The sequence below is a fragment of the Oncorhynchus nerka genome, linkage group LG7 (genome assembly GCF_034236695.1).
Source record: "Oncorhynchus nerka isolate Pitt River linkage group LG7, Oner_Uvic_2.0, whole genome shotgun sequence".
NCBI classification, from domain to species: Eukaryota; Metazoa; Chordata; class Actinopteri; order Salmoniformes; family Salmonidae; genus Oncorhynchus; species Oncorhynchus nerka.
The window spans coordinates 54,867,658-54,883,568 of NC_088402.1; the positions used below are offsets into that span (position 1 = coordinate 54,867,658).

At 47.5% G+C, this 15,911-nt stretch overlaps 2 protein-coding genes across 4 annotated transcripts in view; both read right to left on the bottom strand.

The window, feature by feature from the left end:
* Positions 1-1,446: 1,446 nt before the first annotated feature.
* Positions 1,447-10,922, bottom strand: borcs6 (BLOC-1 related complex subunit 6). The gene is given in 8 exon segments (XM_029664113.2): positions 1,447-3,947; positions 4,074-4,095; positions 4,097-4,155; positions 4,572-4,741; positions 5,197-5,572; positions 9,382-9,956; positions 9,959-10,033; positions 10,841-10,922. Coding segments are annotated over 7 exon segments (1,392 nt in total). The 5' UTR covers positions 10,023-10,033; positions 10,841-10,922; the 3' UTR covers positions 1,447-3,821.
* A 2,771-nt stretch (positions 10,923-13,693) lies between these two features.
* Positions 13,694-15,911, bottom strand: part of LOC115131980 (semaphorin-3ab-like) — a 51,853-nt gene continuing 49,635 nt past the window's right edge. For all 3 annotated transcript variants that reach the window (XM_029664116.2, XM_029664115.2, XM_029664114.2), the window contains exon 17: positions 13,694-15,854. In XM_029664116.2, coding sequence (XP_029519976.2) covers positions 15,402-15,854 — 453 coding nt within the window. In that variant the 3' untranslated portion in view covers positions 13,694-15,401. The remainder of the gene's footprint in view (positions 15,855-15,911) is intronic.

The following is a 15,911-nucleotide window of genomic DNA, read 5'->3' on the forward strand; positions in this document are numbered from 1 at the left end:
CTCTATAAAAATGTACTCATATTTTCTATGAAATGTTGTTGATGCAGTCTAGATGCCCTGTATCAATCTAGATGTCCTGTATCAGTCTAGATCTACTGTCCTGTATCAGTCTAGATCTCCAGTCCTGTGTCAGCCTAGATCTCCAGTCCTGCGTCAGCCTAGATCTCCAGTCCTGCGTCAGCCTAGATCTCCAGTCCTGCGTCAGCCTAGATCTCCAGTCCTGCGTCAGCCTAGATCTCCAGTCCTGCGTCAGCCTAGATCTCCAGTCCTGCGTCAGCCTAGATCTCCAGTCCTGCGTCAGCCTAGATCTCCAGTCCTGCGTCAGCCTAGATCTCCAGTCCTGCGTCAGCCTAGATCTCCAGTCCTGCGTCAGCCTAGAACTCCAGTCCTGCATCAGCCTTGATCTCCAGTCCCGCATCCGTCTAGATTTCCTGCATCAGCCTAGATGTCCAGTCCTGCGTCAGCCTAGATCTCTAGTCCTGCGTCAGCCTAGATCTCCAGTCCTGCGTCAGCCTTGATCTCCAGTCCCGCATCCGTCTAGATTTCCTGCATCAGCCTAGATGTCCAGTCCTGCGTCAGCCTAGATCTCTAATCCTGCGTCAGCCTAGATCTCCAGTCCCGCGTCAGCCTAGATCTCCAGTCCCGCGTCAGCCTAGATCTCCAGTCCCGCGTCAGCCTAGATCTCCAGTCCCGCGTCAGCCTAGATCTCCAGTCCCGCGTCAGCCTAGATCTCCAGTCCCGCGTCAGCCTAGATCTCCAGTCCCGCGTCAGCCTAGATCTCCAGTCCCGCGTCAGCCTAGATCTCCAGTCCCGCGTCAGCCTAGATCTCCAGTCCCGCGTCAGCCTTGATCTCCAGTCCCGCATCCGTCTAGATTTCCTGCATCAGCCTAGATCTCCAGTCCTGCGTCAGCCTAGATCTCTAGTCCTGCATCAGCCTAGATCTCCAGTCCTGCGTCAGCCTTGATCTCCAGTCCCGCATCCGTCTAGATTTCCTGCATCAGCCTAGATCTCTAGTCCTGCGTCAGCCTAGATCTCCAGTCCTGCGTCAGCCTAGATCTCCAGTCCTGCGTCAGCCTAGATCTCCAGTCCTGCGTCAGCCTAGATCTCCAGTCCCGCATCCGTCTAGATTTCCTGCATCAGCCTAGATCTCCAGTCCCGCGTCAGCCTAGATCTCCAGTCCCGCGTCAGCCTAGATCTCCAGTCCCGCGTCAGCCTAGATCTCCAGTCCCGCGTCAGCCTAGATCTCCAGTCCCGCGTCAGCCTAGATCTCCAGTCCCGCGTCAGCCTAGATCTCCAGTCCCACGTCAGCCTAGATCTCCAGTCCTGCGTCAGCCTAGATCTCCAGTCCCACGTCAGCCTAGATCTCCAGTCCTGCGTCAGCCTAGATGTCCTGTATCTATACATTCATGTCATCAAAACCACATCCAGGAACAAAACAGACAGCTATTCTTTGCAGCTCATGTAAATTTATTGTGTTAATCTTCTGAAAATATACACTCAGGACGAAGGGTAGCTCAATTATTTCTTTGTTACAGAAAGATATGTACAGAGGTGCTTTTGATTGTACAGAGATGAAGAGCAGTTAGAGAGGAGGCCATCTCTTCCTCCCCAGGCAAACATGTGCCCCCCCCAAAGTCTATAGTCCCACAGCCCATCCCTCCATTCCAGTGCCTTCGGAAAGTATTCAGACCCCATTACTTTTGCCACATTTTGTTGTCTTAATCTAAAATGGATTACATAAATATAAATCCTCAGCAATCTACACACAATATCCCATAATGACAAAACAGAAATACCATATTTACATAAGTATTCAGACCCTTTTCTATGAGACTCAAAATTGAGCTCAGGTGCATCCTGTTTTCATTGATCATCCTTGAGTCCACCTGTGGTTAATTCAATTGATTGGACGTGCTTTGGAAAGGCACACACCTGTCTATATAAGGTCCCACAGTTGACAGTGCACGTCAGAGCAAAAACCCTGCCATGAGGTCGAAGGAATTGTCCGTAGAGCTCCGAGACAGGATTGTGTCGAGGCACAGATCTGGGGAAGGGTACCAACACATTTCTGCAGCAAAGAAGATCCCGCAAGAACACAGTGGCCTCCATCATTCTTAAATGGAAGAATTGTGGAACCACCAAGACTCTTCCTAGAGCTGGCCACCCAGCCAAACTGAGCAATCAGGAGAGAAAGGCCTTGGTCAGGGACGTGACCAAGAAACCAATAGCCACTGACAGAGCTCTAGAGTTCCTCCATGGAGATGGGAGAACCTTCCAGAAGGACAATCATCTCTGCAGCCCTCCACCAATCAGGCCTTTGTGGTAGTGGCCAGACGGAAGCCTCTCCACAGTAAAAAACACACATGACAGGTCTGATGAAAACAAGATTGAACTCTTTGGGCTGAATGCAAAGCGTCACGTCTGGAGGAAACCTGGCACCATCCCTACGGTGAAGCATGGTGGTGGCAGCATTATGCTGTGGGGATGTTTTTCAGAGGCAGGGACTAAGAGACTAGTCAGGATCGAGGCAAAGATGAACGGAGCAAAGTACAGAAGTGATCCTAAGGTTCACCTTCCTGCAGGACAATGACCCTAAGCACACAGTCAAGACAACGCATGAGTGGCCTCCGGACATTTCTCAATGTCTTTGAGTGGCCCAGGCAGAGCCCGGACTTGAACCCGATCGAAAATCTCTGTAGAGACCTGAAAATAGTGGTGCAGCAACTCTCCCCATCCAACCTGACAGAGCTTGAGAGGATCTGCAGAGAAGAATGGGAGAAACTCACCAAATACAGGTGTGCCAAGCTTGTAGCGTTATACTCAGGAAGACCCAACGCTGTAATCGCTGCCAAAGGTGCTTCAATTTTATTTTTTAAATTAGAAAGAAATTCTAAAAACCTGTTTTTGCTTTGTCATTATGGGGTATTGTGTGTAGATTGATGAGAAAATGATCAATTCTAGAATAAGGCTGTAACGTAAAACAAAATGTGGGAAAAGTCAAGGGGTCTGAATACTTTCCGAAGGCACTGTATATCCAGTATGAGGGTGCTGCCTTCTCGTCTAGGTGGGGCTTCAGCAGATCTGATGACATCTGGTAGCATTCAAGTCCTTCACGGTACAAGCCAGTAACGGCACGCTACATGTAACGGCTGTCCACAACCTCCCACCATGGCAAACACTATTTAGGCAAAATAGATATGTTCGATATCAAGAACAAGCCTACCTACTTAGTACCTACCTACCAGCCAACCTGTAAAATGACAGAAGGTACCACAGTCTCCTAAAGCGCAACATATTATCTCGGGATCGGAGAGCTCCGCAGGGAATGGCTTTTGGTTGGCAACAGGTACGTAACATGACATCTGGAGGGACTGCCATTTATACGACATATGTACCCCCACCTGTGTCTCGTCTCACTAGGTTAAGCAACCTGCCTAAGAAGTGACTAACATCTAAACCATCTAATCTGTTCCTGAAGCTCACTCTCCATACGAGAGAGAGAGAGAGTGACCCCGTGTGGGCAGCAGCAGTTAGTACAATCTGAACCAGGTGGGTCGGACGGCAATAAGAGAAGCATCAAGTGCTCCGTTTCCTTCAAGTTCTGTCAGGGGGAGGGGCTCCTAGCCGAGAGAGTGGGGGAGGGGTTTGAAGCATGACGTCTACATGGGGAGAGGTGAGGAGCGGATCATCCATGAAGCTAGCATGATTAGTAGCAGTGATTCCAGGAGGGCGGTATGGAGGGAGGGGGGTTGTTAGGTTAGAAAAGGGTCTGCGGTGGAAGAGGATCTCTGGGGGAGGGGTTTCCAGGGGGGGGAGAGGGGCTACTTGCAGATGGCCTCAAGGGCATCCAGGGTGCGCTTGATGTCCCGTATCTGGGCGGCCAGAGTGTGGATGGGCTGCATAGAGCGGTCCAGCTCCTCACAGCGCGCCATCAGTGTGTACATTCCCTACGAACACACACACACAACAAAAATCAGGACATTATACTTATGACGAGAAGCATCTGTGACTGTCGATCAGTATTCACTGCTCATCCTTCCCTTCATGTCTGGCCAAGCGATCTGTTCTCTCACCTTTATGCTCATGTCCACAGACTCCCAGGCTGTCCACAGAGTCTCTATAGGTCTGGATGTAGCCCACACTCAGCGCTGTCATCTGGACACACACAGGTAAAGACATACAGTATATCGCAGACACTAATTCTGGGCAACATACAATTAGAGCATTACTAAAAGGACAGAAGGGAAATCAGAAGTATTTGAGTGAGTGAGTGAGTGTGTGTGTGTGTGTGTGTGAATGAATAAATGAATTACATTTTATTTGCGTGTCACAATTGCCAGCTGGCAACCCATCAATTGCGGGATTAATTGACACACAAACAAACATTACATTGATTCACGGTGATAATTCTTCAGACGTCGGGGGCAGCGCATAAAGAATGGACAATTAATCAATAGATAATAGTAGACAAGGTTATCCAAGCAATAAATAACCCTAGAGCAGTACAAATGTAATACAGAACTAAATACAGAAATGTGTGTGTGTGGTGTGAACAAACTGCGCTCACGTACGTTCTGGATGGTTCCGTTGAGGCTGCGCATCATTAGCTCCACACTGTGGGCGACTTCCTCTGTGTGTCTCTGCAGGTCCACCAAGACAGCAGGGTCGATGGGAGGGATGTCAACCGGCCGCCGCGACGACGACCCACGACCTCTACTGCTGATGGAACCCGAGCAGTCCGCTGGACACAGACAGAGAAGACATGCACGCACACAGACCGGAGATTACCTTAACCGACAGTCTGCAAAGCAAACCAAATCATCCTCCCTCATCCAAACAGCTGTGTGAGTCCTTCCACCCTTCCTGCGGGTGCTAATCTAATCACTAGAGGAGAGGGGATTGATTCGATTTGGAACTCTTCCTTCAACTGCAACTTCAAAACACTGACGTATCACTGAAATAACACCAGAAAAGGTGGATTAGCATTTCACTGATCACCATGGTCGTATTCTGGCCCACTGTTAGCAAAACGTTTTTCAACAGAAAACAGAAATGTCTTACTAAACAAGTTCAGAGGGTCTCCCTGTTTGTCCTTTTATTTATTTTTTAATTTTTATTCTGGTTGGTACCTAATGAATACGACCCTGGTGACTAATTAGCCAATCCCATCCCGGGCCCCTCGGTGCTGGTACTCACAGTCGCAGTCACAGTCCAGGCTGGGCTTTGAGCTCATCTTGATCTTCTGCTCCAGGTTGCGGCAGATGAAGTGGGTCAGGTCCCCGTCGTGGCTGACTGTTCCCTCCAGCTCCAGGGCAGAGGAGATGGTGGCCCTGCGGCCCTCTGGCTGGCCCCCCCGACCCCCACCCCGGGCCCCTCCGATGCATGCCTGGCTGATCTCGTCCAGGCTCTTGCTGTCCTGCATGCCCCGGACGATGCGCTCCCGCTCTGGGACGTTCCGCACGCGCACCTGGGCCATGACGTGGGGCGGACAAGGGCTGTTGCCTGACGACTCCCCCCCCTCGGCTGGGACAGAGCTGGGGCTGGGAGCTGCTGCCGAGGGCTCCTCTGTAAGCTGACGGGAAGTGGCAGTCTTACACATATGACAATCCTCAAGATCCTCCGGACATATGAATATGCTGCACTGCTCAATGGATTCAAAATACACTTTGCTGATAACTACTTTATCGGGGGAAAATGTACTTGCTACGATTGTGATATATTGTCTCATCCAGCTATCATAAGATGAATGCACTAATTGTAAGTTGCCCTGGCTGGCTTCTCCGTTTTTCGGCAGGACAGAGCAGCTACGTCTGGTAAGACGAGGGGTGGGTGTGTGTGTCTATTTGTCAATAACTGCTGGTGCGCGATGTCTAATATTAAACTAGTTTTCAGTTATTGCTTGCCTGAGGTAGAATACCTCATGATAAGCTGTAGACCACACTATCTATATTATTCGTAGCAGTCTATTTACCACAACAAACCGATGACGGCACTAAGACTGCACTCAACGAGCTGTAAAAAGGACATAAGCAAACAAGAAAATGCTCCATTTGGCAAAGCTGACATAACTCCATCCTCCTGATTCCTGCTTACAAGCTAAAACTAAAGCAGGAAGTACCAGTGACTCGTTCAATACAGAAGTGGTCAGATGACACAGATGCTAAGCTACAGGACTGTTTTGCTAGCACAGACTGGAATATGTTCCCGGGATTCGTCCAATGGCATCGAGTATACCACCTCAGTCATCAGCTGCATCAATAAGTGCATTGACGACGTCGTCCCCACAGTGACCGTATATTCACCAACCAGAAACCATGAATTACAGGCAACATCCACACCGAGCTAAAGGCTAGAGCTTCCGCTTTCAAGGAGCGGGACACTAATCTGGACGCTTATAAGAAATCCTGCTATGCCCTCAGACAATCTATCAAAAAGGCAAAGTGTCAATACAAGACTAAAATTGAATCCTACTACACCGGCTCTGATGCTCGTCGGATGTGGCAGGGCTCGAAAACTATTTTGGACTACAAAAGGGAAACCCACCAGCAAGCTGGATGCCCAGTGACTGCCTAAATCCACCTGGACAAAAGGAACACCTATGTGAGAATGCTGTTCATTGACTACAGCTCAGCATTCAACATCATAGTGCCCACAAAGCTAACACCTCCCTCTGCAACTGGATCCTGGATTTTGACAGGCCAGTAAGGGAAGGCAACAACACATCTGCCGCGCTGATCCTCAACACTGGGGCCCCTCAGAGATGCGTGCTTAGTCCCCTCCTGTACTCCCTGTTCCCCCCACCACCCACGATTGCATGGCCAAGCACGACTCCAACACGTTCATTAAGTTGGCTGACGACAACAGTGGTAGGCCTGATCACAGACAAGGATGAGACAGCCTATAGGGAGGAGGTCAGAGACCTGTCAGTGTGGTGCCAGGACAACAACCTCTCTCTCAATGTGAGCAAGACAAAGGAGCTGATTGTGGACTATAGGAAAAGGACGGCCATACAGGCCCCCATTAACATCAACAAGACTGAAGTGGAGCGTGTCGAGAGTTAAGTTCCTTGGTATCCGGATCACCAACAAACTATTGTGGTCCAAACACAGTTGTGAAGCGGGCACGACAACACCTTTTCCCCCTAAGGTCCCCAGATCCTCAAAAAGTTCTACAGCTGCACTATCGAAAGCATCCTAACGGGATGCATTACCGCCTGGTACGGCAACTGCTCGGCATCCGACCGTAAGGCGCTACAGAGGGTAGTGCGTACGGCCCAGTACATCACTGGGGCCAAGCTTCCTGACATCCAGGACCTATATACTAGTCAGTGTCAGATGAAGGCCCCAAAAAATTGTCAGACTCCAGCCACCCTAGTCATAGACTGTTCTCTCTGCTACCGCACGGCAAGTGGTACTGGAGAGCCAAATCTCGTTAACAGCTTCTACCCCCAAGCCATAAGACTGCTGAACAACTAAACTAATCAAATGGCCACCCCTTTTCTTTTTACACTGCTGCTACTCGCTGTTTTTTATAAACTCAGCAAAAAAAGAAACATCCTCTCACTGTCAACTGTGTTTATTTTCAGCAAACTTAACATGTGTAAATATTTGAATGAACATCACAAGATTCAACAACCAAGACAAACTGAACAAGTTCCACAGACATGTGACTAACAGAAATTGAATAATGTGTCCCTGAACAAAGGAGGTGAGGGGTTAAAATCAAAAGTAACAGTCAGTATCTGGTGTGGCCACCAACTTCAGTAAGTACTGCAGTGCATCTCCTCTTCATGGACTGCACCAGATTTACCAGTTCTTGCTGTGCCACCAAGGCACCTGCAAGATCCCAGACATGTCGGGGGGGGGGGGCTCTAGCCCTCACCCTCTGATCCAACAGGTCCCAGACGTACTCAATGGGATTGAGATCTGGGCTCTTCGCTGGCCATGGCAGAACACTGACATTCCTGTCTTGCAGGAAATCACGCGCAGAACAAGCAATATGGTTGGTGGCATTGTCATGCTGGAGGGTAATGTCAGGATGAGCCTGCAGGAAGGGTACCGCATGAGGGAGGAGGATGTCTTCCCTGTAACGCACAGTGTTGAGATTGCCTGCAATGAAAACAAGCTCAGTCCGATGATGCTGTGACACACCACCTCAGACCATGACGGACCCTCCACCTCCAAATTGATCCCGCTCCAGAGTACAGGCCTCGGTGTAATGCTCATTCCTTCTATGATAAATGCGAATCCGACCATCACCCCTGATGAGACAAACCTGCAACTCGTCAGTAAAGAGCACTTTTTGACAGTTATGTTTGGTCCAGCGACGGTGGGTTTGTGCCCATAGGCGACGTTGTTGCCGGTGATGTCTGGTGAGGACCTGCCTTACAACAGGCCTACAAGCCCTCAGTCTAGCCTCTCTCAGCCTATTGCGGACAGTCTGAGCAGTGGAGGGAGGGATTGTGCGTCCTGGTGTAACTAGGGCAGCTGTTGTTGCCATCCTGTTCCTGTCCCGCAGGTGTGATGTTCGGATGTACCGATCCTGTGCAGGTGTTGTTACACGTGGTCTGCCACTGCGAGGACGATCAACTGTCCGCCCTGTCTCCCTGTAGCGCTGTCTTAGACGTCCATACTGGACATTGCAATTTATTGCCTGGGCTCACATCTGCAGTCCTCATGCCTCCTTGCAGCATGCCGAAGGCACGTTCACCCAGATGAGCAGGGACCCTGGGCATCTTTCTTTCTGTGTTTTTCAGAGTCAATAGAAAGGCCTTCATAACTGTGACCTTAATTGCCTACCGTCTGTAAGCTGTTCGTGTCTTAACGACCGTTCAACAGGTGCACGTTCATTAATTGTTTATGGTTCATTTATCAAGCATTGGAAACTGTGCTTAAACCCTTTACAATGAAGATCTGTGAAGTTATTTGGATTTTTACAAATTATCTTTGTAAGACAGGGTCCTGAAAAAGGGACGTTTCTTTTTTTGCTGAGTTTATATGGATAGTCACTCTACAAATTACCTCGACTAACCTGTACCCCCGCACATTGACTCGGTACCGGTAACCCCTGTATAAAGCCTCGTTATTGTTACGTACATCTGTGTTACCTTTTGATTAATGCAATTTTTTTAAACTCTAGTTTATTTAGTAAATATTTGATTCACTATTTCTTGAACTGCATTGTTGGTTAATGGCTTGTAAGTAAGCATTTCACGGTAAAGTTTACCCCTGTTGTATTCGGCGCATGTGACAAATACAAATGAGATGCGTGTCTGCTAAATGACTCAAATGTAATTAAGTACTATTCTTAAGCTGTTGGCTCTGGCACTTTAACATGAACAGTTATGTACAGGAGCAGTAGCAGTCAGTATGGCAAACTCACCTCAGCTGAGACTTCAGCCTGTGTGTTTCCTGCATGCTGCTCCTTGCCATCCTTTTCACACTCCTCCTCTTCCACCTCCACCTCCTTTTCCTCTTCGGTTTCTACAGCACAGAAGCTAGAAGGCTTTGTGTGCTTTGTCTCGGACTGCTTTTTATCTGCACTGTGAGTGTCCCCCTCTGGGGCTGTGTCTTTGGATGGAGTGCCTGTGTGCTGCCAGTCTCCAGACAGAGTCTCGTTTAGGGGCATACTTGTTTGGGAGGGTCCAGTGAGGGACATGTCTTTGGGGGGCTCGTGTGGGTCTGGCTCTGTGTCTGCTGTGCATGTGGCAAGGGGGAGGGAGGGATGGGCTGGGAACATGTCGCTGTGTTGCTGTGTGTCTGAATGGGTTGTGGAGTTGTGAGAAGTGTCTATGGGGTTTTCTTGTCCATCGCATGCGCTCTCCCCATCCACACAGTTCTCAGTCTCATCAAGGGATCCCTGCCCAGGACAGGGCACCCTACCCCCAAACTTCAGGAGCTGTGCAGGGGTATTAGGGGCGTGGGTGTACGGGCCATTCACATTACAGGATCCAGGGAGCCTGGTGTATCCACCCCATTGGCTGCTTCCGGCACATCTGTGCCAATCACAGGGAAGAGGCTCATCCCTCCACCTGCTGCATAAAATACATGTCAGATAACAACGGACACACTCTTATCCCTATGCATACAACTGGGTCTGACTCTACAAATCATTGCACATCAACTTGCTCAGCCTGGGCTCCAGTTCTTTGTTAGTGGGGTTTGCGTCCTTTTTGCTTTTAAGTGGGGTTGGGAGAAAGACTTCAGAATTTTGTGTGATATGTTTTCTATTCATGTTTTGTACCTGGTTGGATAGCACATCTCTTGCTGGTAATCTAGCCAGTTTACAAGCATACATCGATAGACCCACCAAATTGAACTGTCATCAATACAACTTTGCAGCTCAATCCAACAAACACAAGAAAACAATAATGATCAAAGGTCGAGTGACTGTACAATACGCGATATAAGAATATCTTTAACCACCAACAGCGCCTGTGTTTATATGACGTAAGTTAGCTAGCTACAGTAGCTGGCTATTAGTGTGACTAGTAACACCTAGCTAGGAGCAGGAAACAGTAAAACTATTAGCAGTTAGTACCATCTGACTAACGATGTATAAATAATAAATAACGGTCCCAACATCTAGCAAGCAAGTTGACATATTGCTGTCATTATCTGACATAAGCTTGCAATCAGTCACATGACGTTAGCTCGCAGTCTAGCTAGCTGTCGATGCTAGCAAGCAGGCCTCTGAATTTTAACTTGTTTTAAGTTCCCTTTTTATTCCGTGTCAAGAGTAACCACCTGGCATTGAGTGATAGGACTTATTTCGATTTCTTACTTTCAGAAAAGTAAAATATTTGCCCGTTTTTAGCATAACCAAATAAATGAACACTTACCACTGTTGTTCTTTCTTGGAGATGTAAGTCAAGCAGGAAGCTGGGTCGAGTCCACTCTGTAAATCCTTCCATACAACCTGAAGTAGAAAACGCAATAGTTCCGCATAATGATGGATCAAATTATAGGCATAACTCATCACAGTAAATGTCTCACATGATGATAATATGCAGTAGTAAGATGTTTTGTTTCATAGCTATAATTCAAACCAATAATAATTGTAATTACTAAAGAATTTCAGTATTAAGTTGTATTTAATTGAATTCAATCAGGCAGAGTAAATCATGCCTGTGTACTTAGGGACAGATTGAACTTTACTGGGGAGGGGTTGTGTGTTTTGCTTTGGGAGGGTTGTGTTTTTTGGGGTGGTGGCACAGAGGACAGTAGACCTTTTTTCCCTCGCTCTTATGCTCACATTTATATTCGCTCTTATGCTTTTCCAACAGTCTTGAAAGAGTTACCCCATATGTTGAGCACTTCAACGTCTTCAAAGTAGCCACCCTTTGCCTTCATAACAGCTTTGCACACTCTTGGCACTCTCTCAACCAGCTTCACCTGGAATGCTTTTCCAACAGTCTTGAAGGAGTTCCCACATATGCTGAGTACTTTTCCTTCACTCTGCGGTCAAACTCATCCCAAACCATCTCAATTTGGTTGAGGTTGGGTGATTTGTGAAGGCCAGGTCATCTGATGGAGCACTCCATCACTCTCCTTCTTGGTCAAATAGACATACACAGCAAGGAGGGGTGTTTAGGGTCATTGTCCTGTTGAAAAACAAATGACAGTCCCACTAAGCACAAACCAGATGGGGTGGCGTATTGATGCAGAATGCTGTAGTAGCCATGCTGGTTAAGTGTGCCTTGAATTCTAAATAAATCACAGACAGTGTCACCAGCAAAGCACCCCACACCATCACACCTACTCCTCCATGATTCACGGTAGGAACCACACATGCAGAGATTATCTCACATACTCTGCATCTCACAAAGACACGGTGGTTGGAACCAAAAATCTCACATTTGGACTCATCAGATCAAAGATTTCCACCGGTCAAATGTCCATTGCTCGTGTTTCTTGGCCCAAGCAAGTCTCTTCTTTTTATTGGTGTCTTTCAGTAGTGGTTTCTTTGCAGAAATTCGACCATGAAGGCCTGATTCATGCAGTCTCCTCTGAGCAGTTGATGTTGAGATGTGCACGTTACTTGAACTCTGTGAAGAATTTATTTGGGCTGCAATTTGGCAGTCCTCATGAGAGCAAGTTTCATCACCCCTCTCACTGTCAAACGCTCCCTAAAACACTTCAGCGAGCAGGCCTTTCTAATCGACCTGGCCCGCGTATCCTGGAAGGATATTGACCTCATTCCGTCAGTATAGGATGCCTGGTTATTCTTTAAAAGTGCTTTCCGCACCATCTTAAAGAAGCATGCCCCATTCAAAAAAATTTGAACCAGGAACAGATATAGCCCTTGGTTCCCTCCAGACCTGACTGCCCTTGACCAACACAAAAACATCCCGTGGCGTACTGCATTAGCGTTGAATAGCCCCCGGGTTATGCAACTTTTCAGGGAAGTTAGGAACCAATATACACAGGCAGTTAGGAAAGCAAAGGCTAGCTTTTTCAAACAGAAATTTGCATCCTGTAGGACAAACTCCAAAAAGTTCTGGGACACTGTGGATAATAAGAGCACCTCCTCCCAGCTGCCCACTGCACTGAGGCTAGGAAACACTGTCACCACCGATAAATCCACGATAATTGAGAATTTCAATAAGCATTTTTCCACGGCTGGCCATGCTTTCTACCTGGCTTTCCCTACACCGGGCAACAGCCCTGCACCCCCAACAGCAACTTGTCCAAGCTTCCCCCATTTCTCCTTCACCCAAATCCAGATAGCTGATGTTCTGAAAGAGTTGCAAAATCTGGACCCTTACAAATCAGCTGGGCTAGACAATCTGGACCCTTTCTTTCTAAAAATTATCTACAGCAATTGTTGCAACCCCAATTACTAGCCTGTTCAACCTCTCTTTTGTATCGTCTGAGACCCCCAAAGATTGGAAAAGCTGCCGTATTCATCGATCTGGCCAAGGCCTTCGACTCTGTCAATCTCCACATTCTTATCAGCAGACTCAACAGCCTTGGTTTCTCAAACGACTGCCTCGCCTGGTTCACCAACTACTTCTCAGACAGAGTTCAGTGTGTCAAATCGGAGAGCCTGTTGTCCGGACCTTTGGCAGGCTCTATGGGGGTGCCACAGGGTTCAATTCTCGGGAACACTCTTTTCTCTGTGTAAATCAATGATGTCTCTCCCGCAGCAAGAGCGACATCATTACTAATTCTATGAGGGAGAGGGTGTTCAATTTATTTTGAAGTGCAAGGGGAGGGTCATGTGAAAATATTTGTAACTTTGGAGGGGGTGGGGGGGGGGAAGCATTATTTATTTTGAGTTGAACCAGCCCTCAGTACATTTTGATCTGTCCCCTATGAGCTTTGCTTCAGTGGCTGCACCTGTACCCAAGTTCTCCATGTACTTACCTCTCTTCCCCACAGATGGAGACAGAGACCATTGCCCTTCACTTCTGATGCCACAGAGCTTTTTGCCACAGGGCCAAGTGTCAGCTGTGCTGTGAGAGCCCCACCCATGCCCTTCTCTGCTACAATCTTGTGATGTTCAAGATGGGAGAAACATAGCAGATACGCATAGAATATCCCTGGGGATATCTGTCTGCACAGCTATCACCTTAATCTACAAGCGCTAACTTGTAGGGCCCAAGGACTCTGAGGTAATTCTTCTCACAAAAAGTATTTGTTTTCTATGGTGTCACAATACTTGTGTTCAAATACTGAGCCAACAGCCAACATTGTAAATTGTACGTTAATTTGTTTATTTGTTTAGAGGACACCAGTACCGAGGCAAACACACAACGATATACATACCATATGTTTAAACGCTATCTCACTACCATTTAGATGAAGTCCTAGTTGGACTTGAGGAGACCTGAAGGCCCTGAAGCATGTTATGTTCTGTGCTACTCCGGAGAGAGCAGCTTACAGAAGGCAAACGTTCAGTCAAATCAGAACCGTGGTGATTGACATCTCACCTTCACATAACCACCTCTCCCTCCATCCCAACGGCACTACGCACTGAGCATGTTTGTATGTGCGGTTTCCTTTTTTTCCAGTTCAGACCCGACAGGATATCCTGTTTGTCAGAACCACTTGGCTATTTCAATGTTTCTATTTACTCATTTAATGTTTGCGTTTTTTTTTTAATGTCGAATGAATTCTTTTAAAATGGGAAGATATTGGATGAGGAAATGTGGGTTGTTTGACGATGGATTACATCTTCCAGATCTATCTTGTTTCCACACGCTGTGTTAGTGTGGGTGTGCGTATCCATGTGTGCGTCTTATTGATGATGGACAAGCTTCCTATGCCACAAAAAAAGGGAAAGTAAGAAAACATACTGGCAAAATGGTGTATCTACACTGTGTGTCTCCTTAACTTGGGAGAGATCAATTGAAAACATTTTATTTCCATTCGCAAAGAAATATTGGCACAGAGACGTAAATATAGGCTACAGAGTGAAATACAAAAGCGCATATAATGAATGAGGGAAAGATCTGAACAAGGTCTTTGAGGAAAGCATAAACATTACATGTTTCATTTCAAAATACTTTCTTTATGGATTCCATCATACTTTATGGTAGGGAATAAAACACACACACACACACACTAACGAGGACCTTGCTCAGTATTGGTTCCGTCTTTTATGTGGTAAAAGAAGTCTGGCCACATTTAAAAGGCCTCTCTGCATTTATGCAGCTGCTCCAGAGCTCGAAACGAACGTTTATTTTTCTACAGCATTAAAAGTGCTTTAGCTTTGCTGCATTTAATTTTGGCAGATTTGCTGGTTTGACTCGGAGTTTCCCCTTTTCATTTCTTTGTGCGCTAATGTCAAACACACCCGGCATCAATGAGGCCAGTTGTGAGGAGTCAAGCTTGAGTTGAAAGCCTAATGAACACCACAGAGCTTTTACTAAATACAACTGACCTCATACAACTACTGAAACTAACCGTTTGATTCAAAACAGAAATAAATATGACACACAAAGTTAAATAAGGAAAATGTAGCAATTGTTTTTCTTTTCTTTTTTTCTTTTTCTTTTTTTACATCAAAGACAAATCACACATTGTTTACCTCGAGAGACACTTATGTCTCTCTCACATGCTTGTGTCCTTTTGACTCCCTCTCTGTCTTTCATTAGGACAGATCCTAGCTTCACCTTCAGGGCCTTTTTTCCCTGTCTTATGAGACACCACATTCTTCCAGGTCCTCTTCACGCCTTAATATATTCTCTACCAGTCTCTTGGACATGCTGTACATCCTTCATCCAACACGCTACGCAACCACATTCACACTTCTGAGTCCGGCCCACGCAGAGCCTCCTATGTCCCCATTCTACATGAATATGAGTTTTTGTAAATGTGTATGTGTGTGTTTGTGAGAGTGAGACAGTGTTTGAGAGCGTAAAGTCAGGAGAAAGCACATTGTACGCAGTGGAGCATCTAAGAGCTTCGCGGAGACCTCTGCTTGGGTTTGCTCCTGCTCTTCCTCCCGCCTCCTCTTCCTCCCCCTCCTCCACCTCCATGTTTGTGCCTCTCGCCCCTGGGGCCATCCCCTGTCTTGTGGTCACTGTCCTTGGTCTGATCCTGGCCGCGGTTGCGTCGTCGCCGGAAGCCCAGCCTCTGACAGTGCTGCTCCAGGCTGCTGGGGTGGATGAGGGCCATGACGTCCTGGTACCAGGGTTGGGAGGCGTCTGGGCTGGAGTTGGGGTTGCGGTTGCTGGTGGACCAGGAGAGGGCACGGGAGGGGCTCCACACACTCAGATGCACAGTGACGGCGGTCCAGTGGAAGCCGTGCTCCTCCAGTTGACAGTGGTACACACCAGAGTGACCCGTCTCGGCCCGACTGATCAGAACACCTCTCTCTGTCACCACCAGCTGCTCTCCCGACTGCAACTGCAACACAGAGAGGAGTGTGAGTGTTTAGACCTGTGTGTGTGTGTGTGCATATGT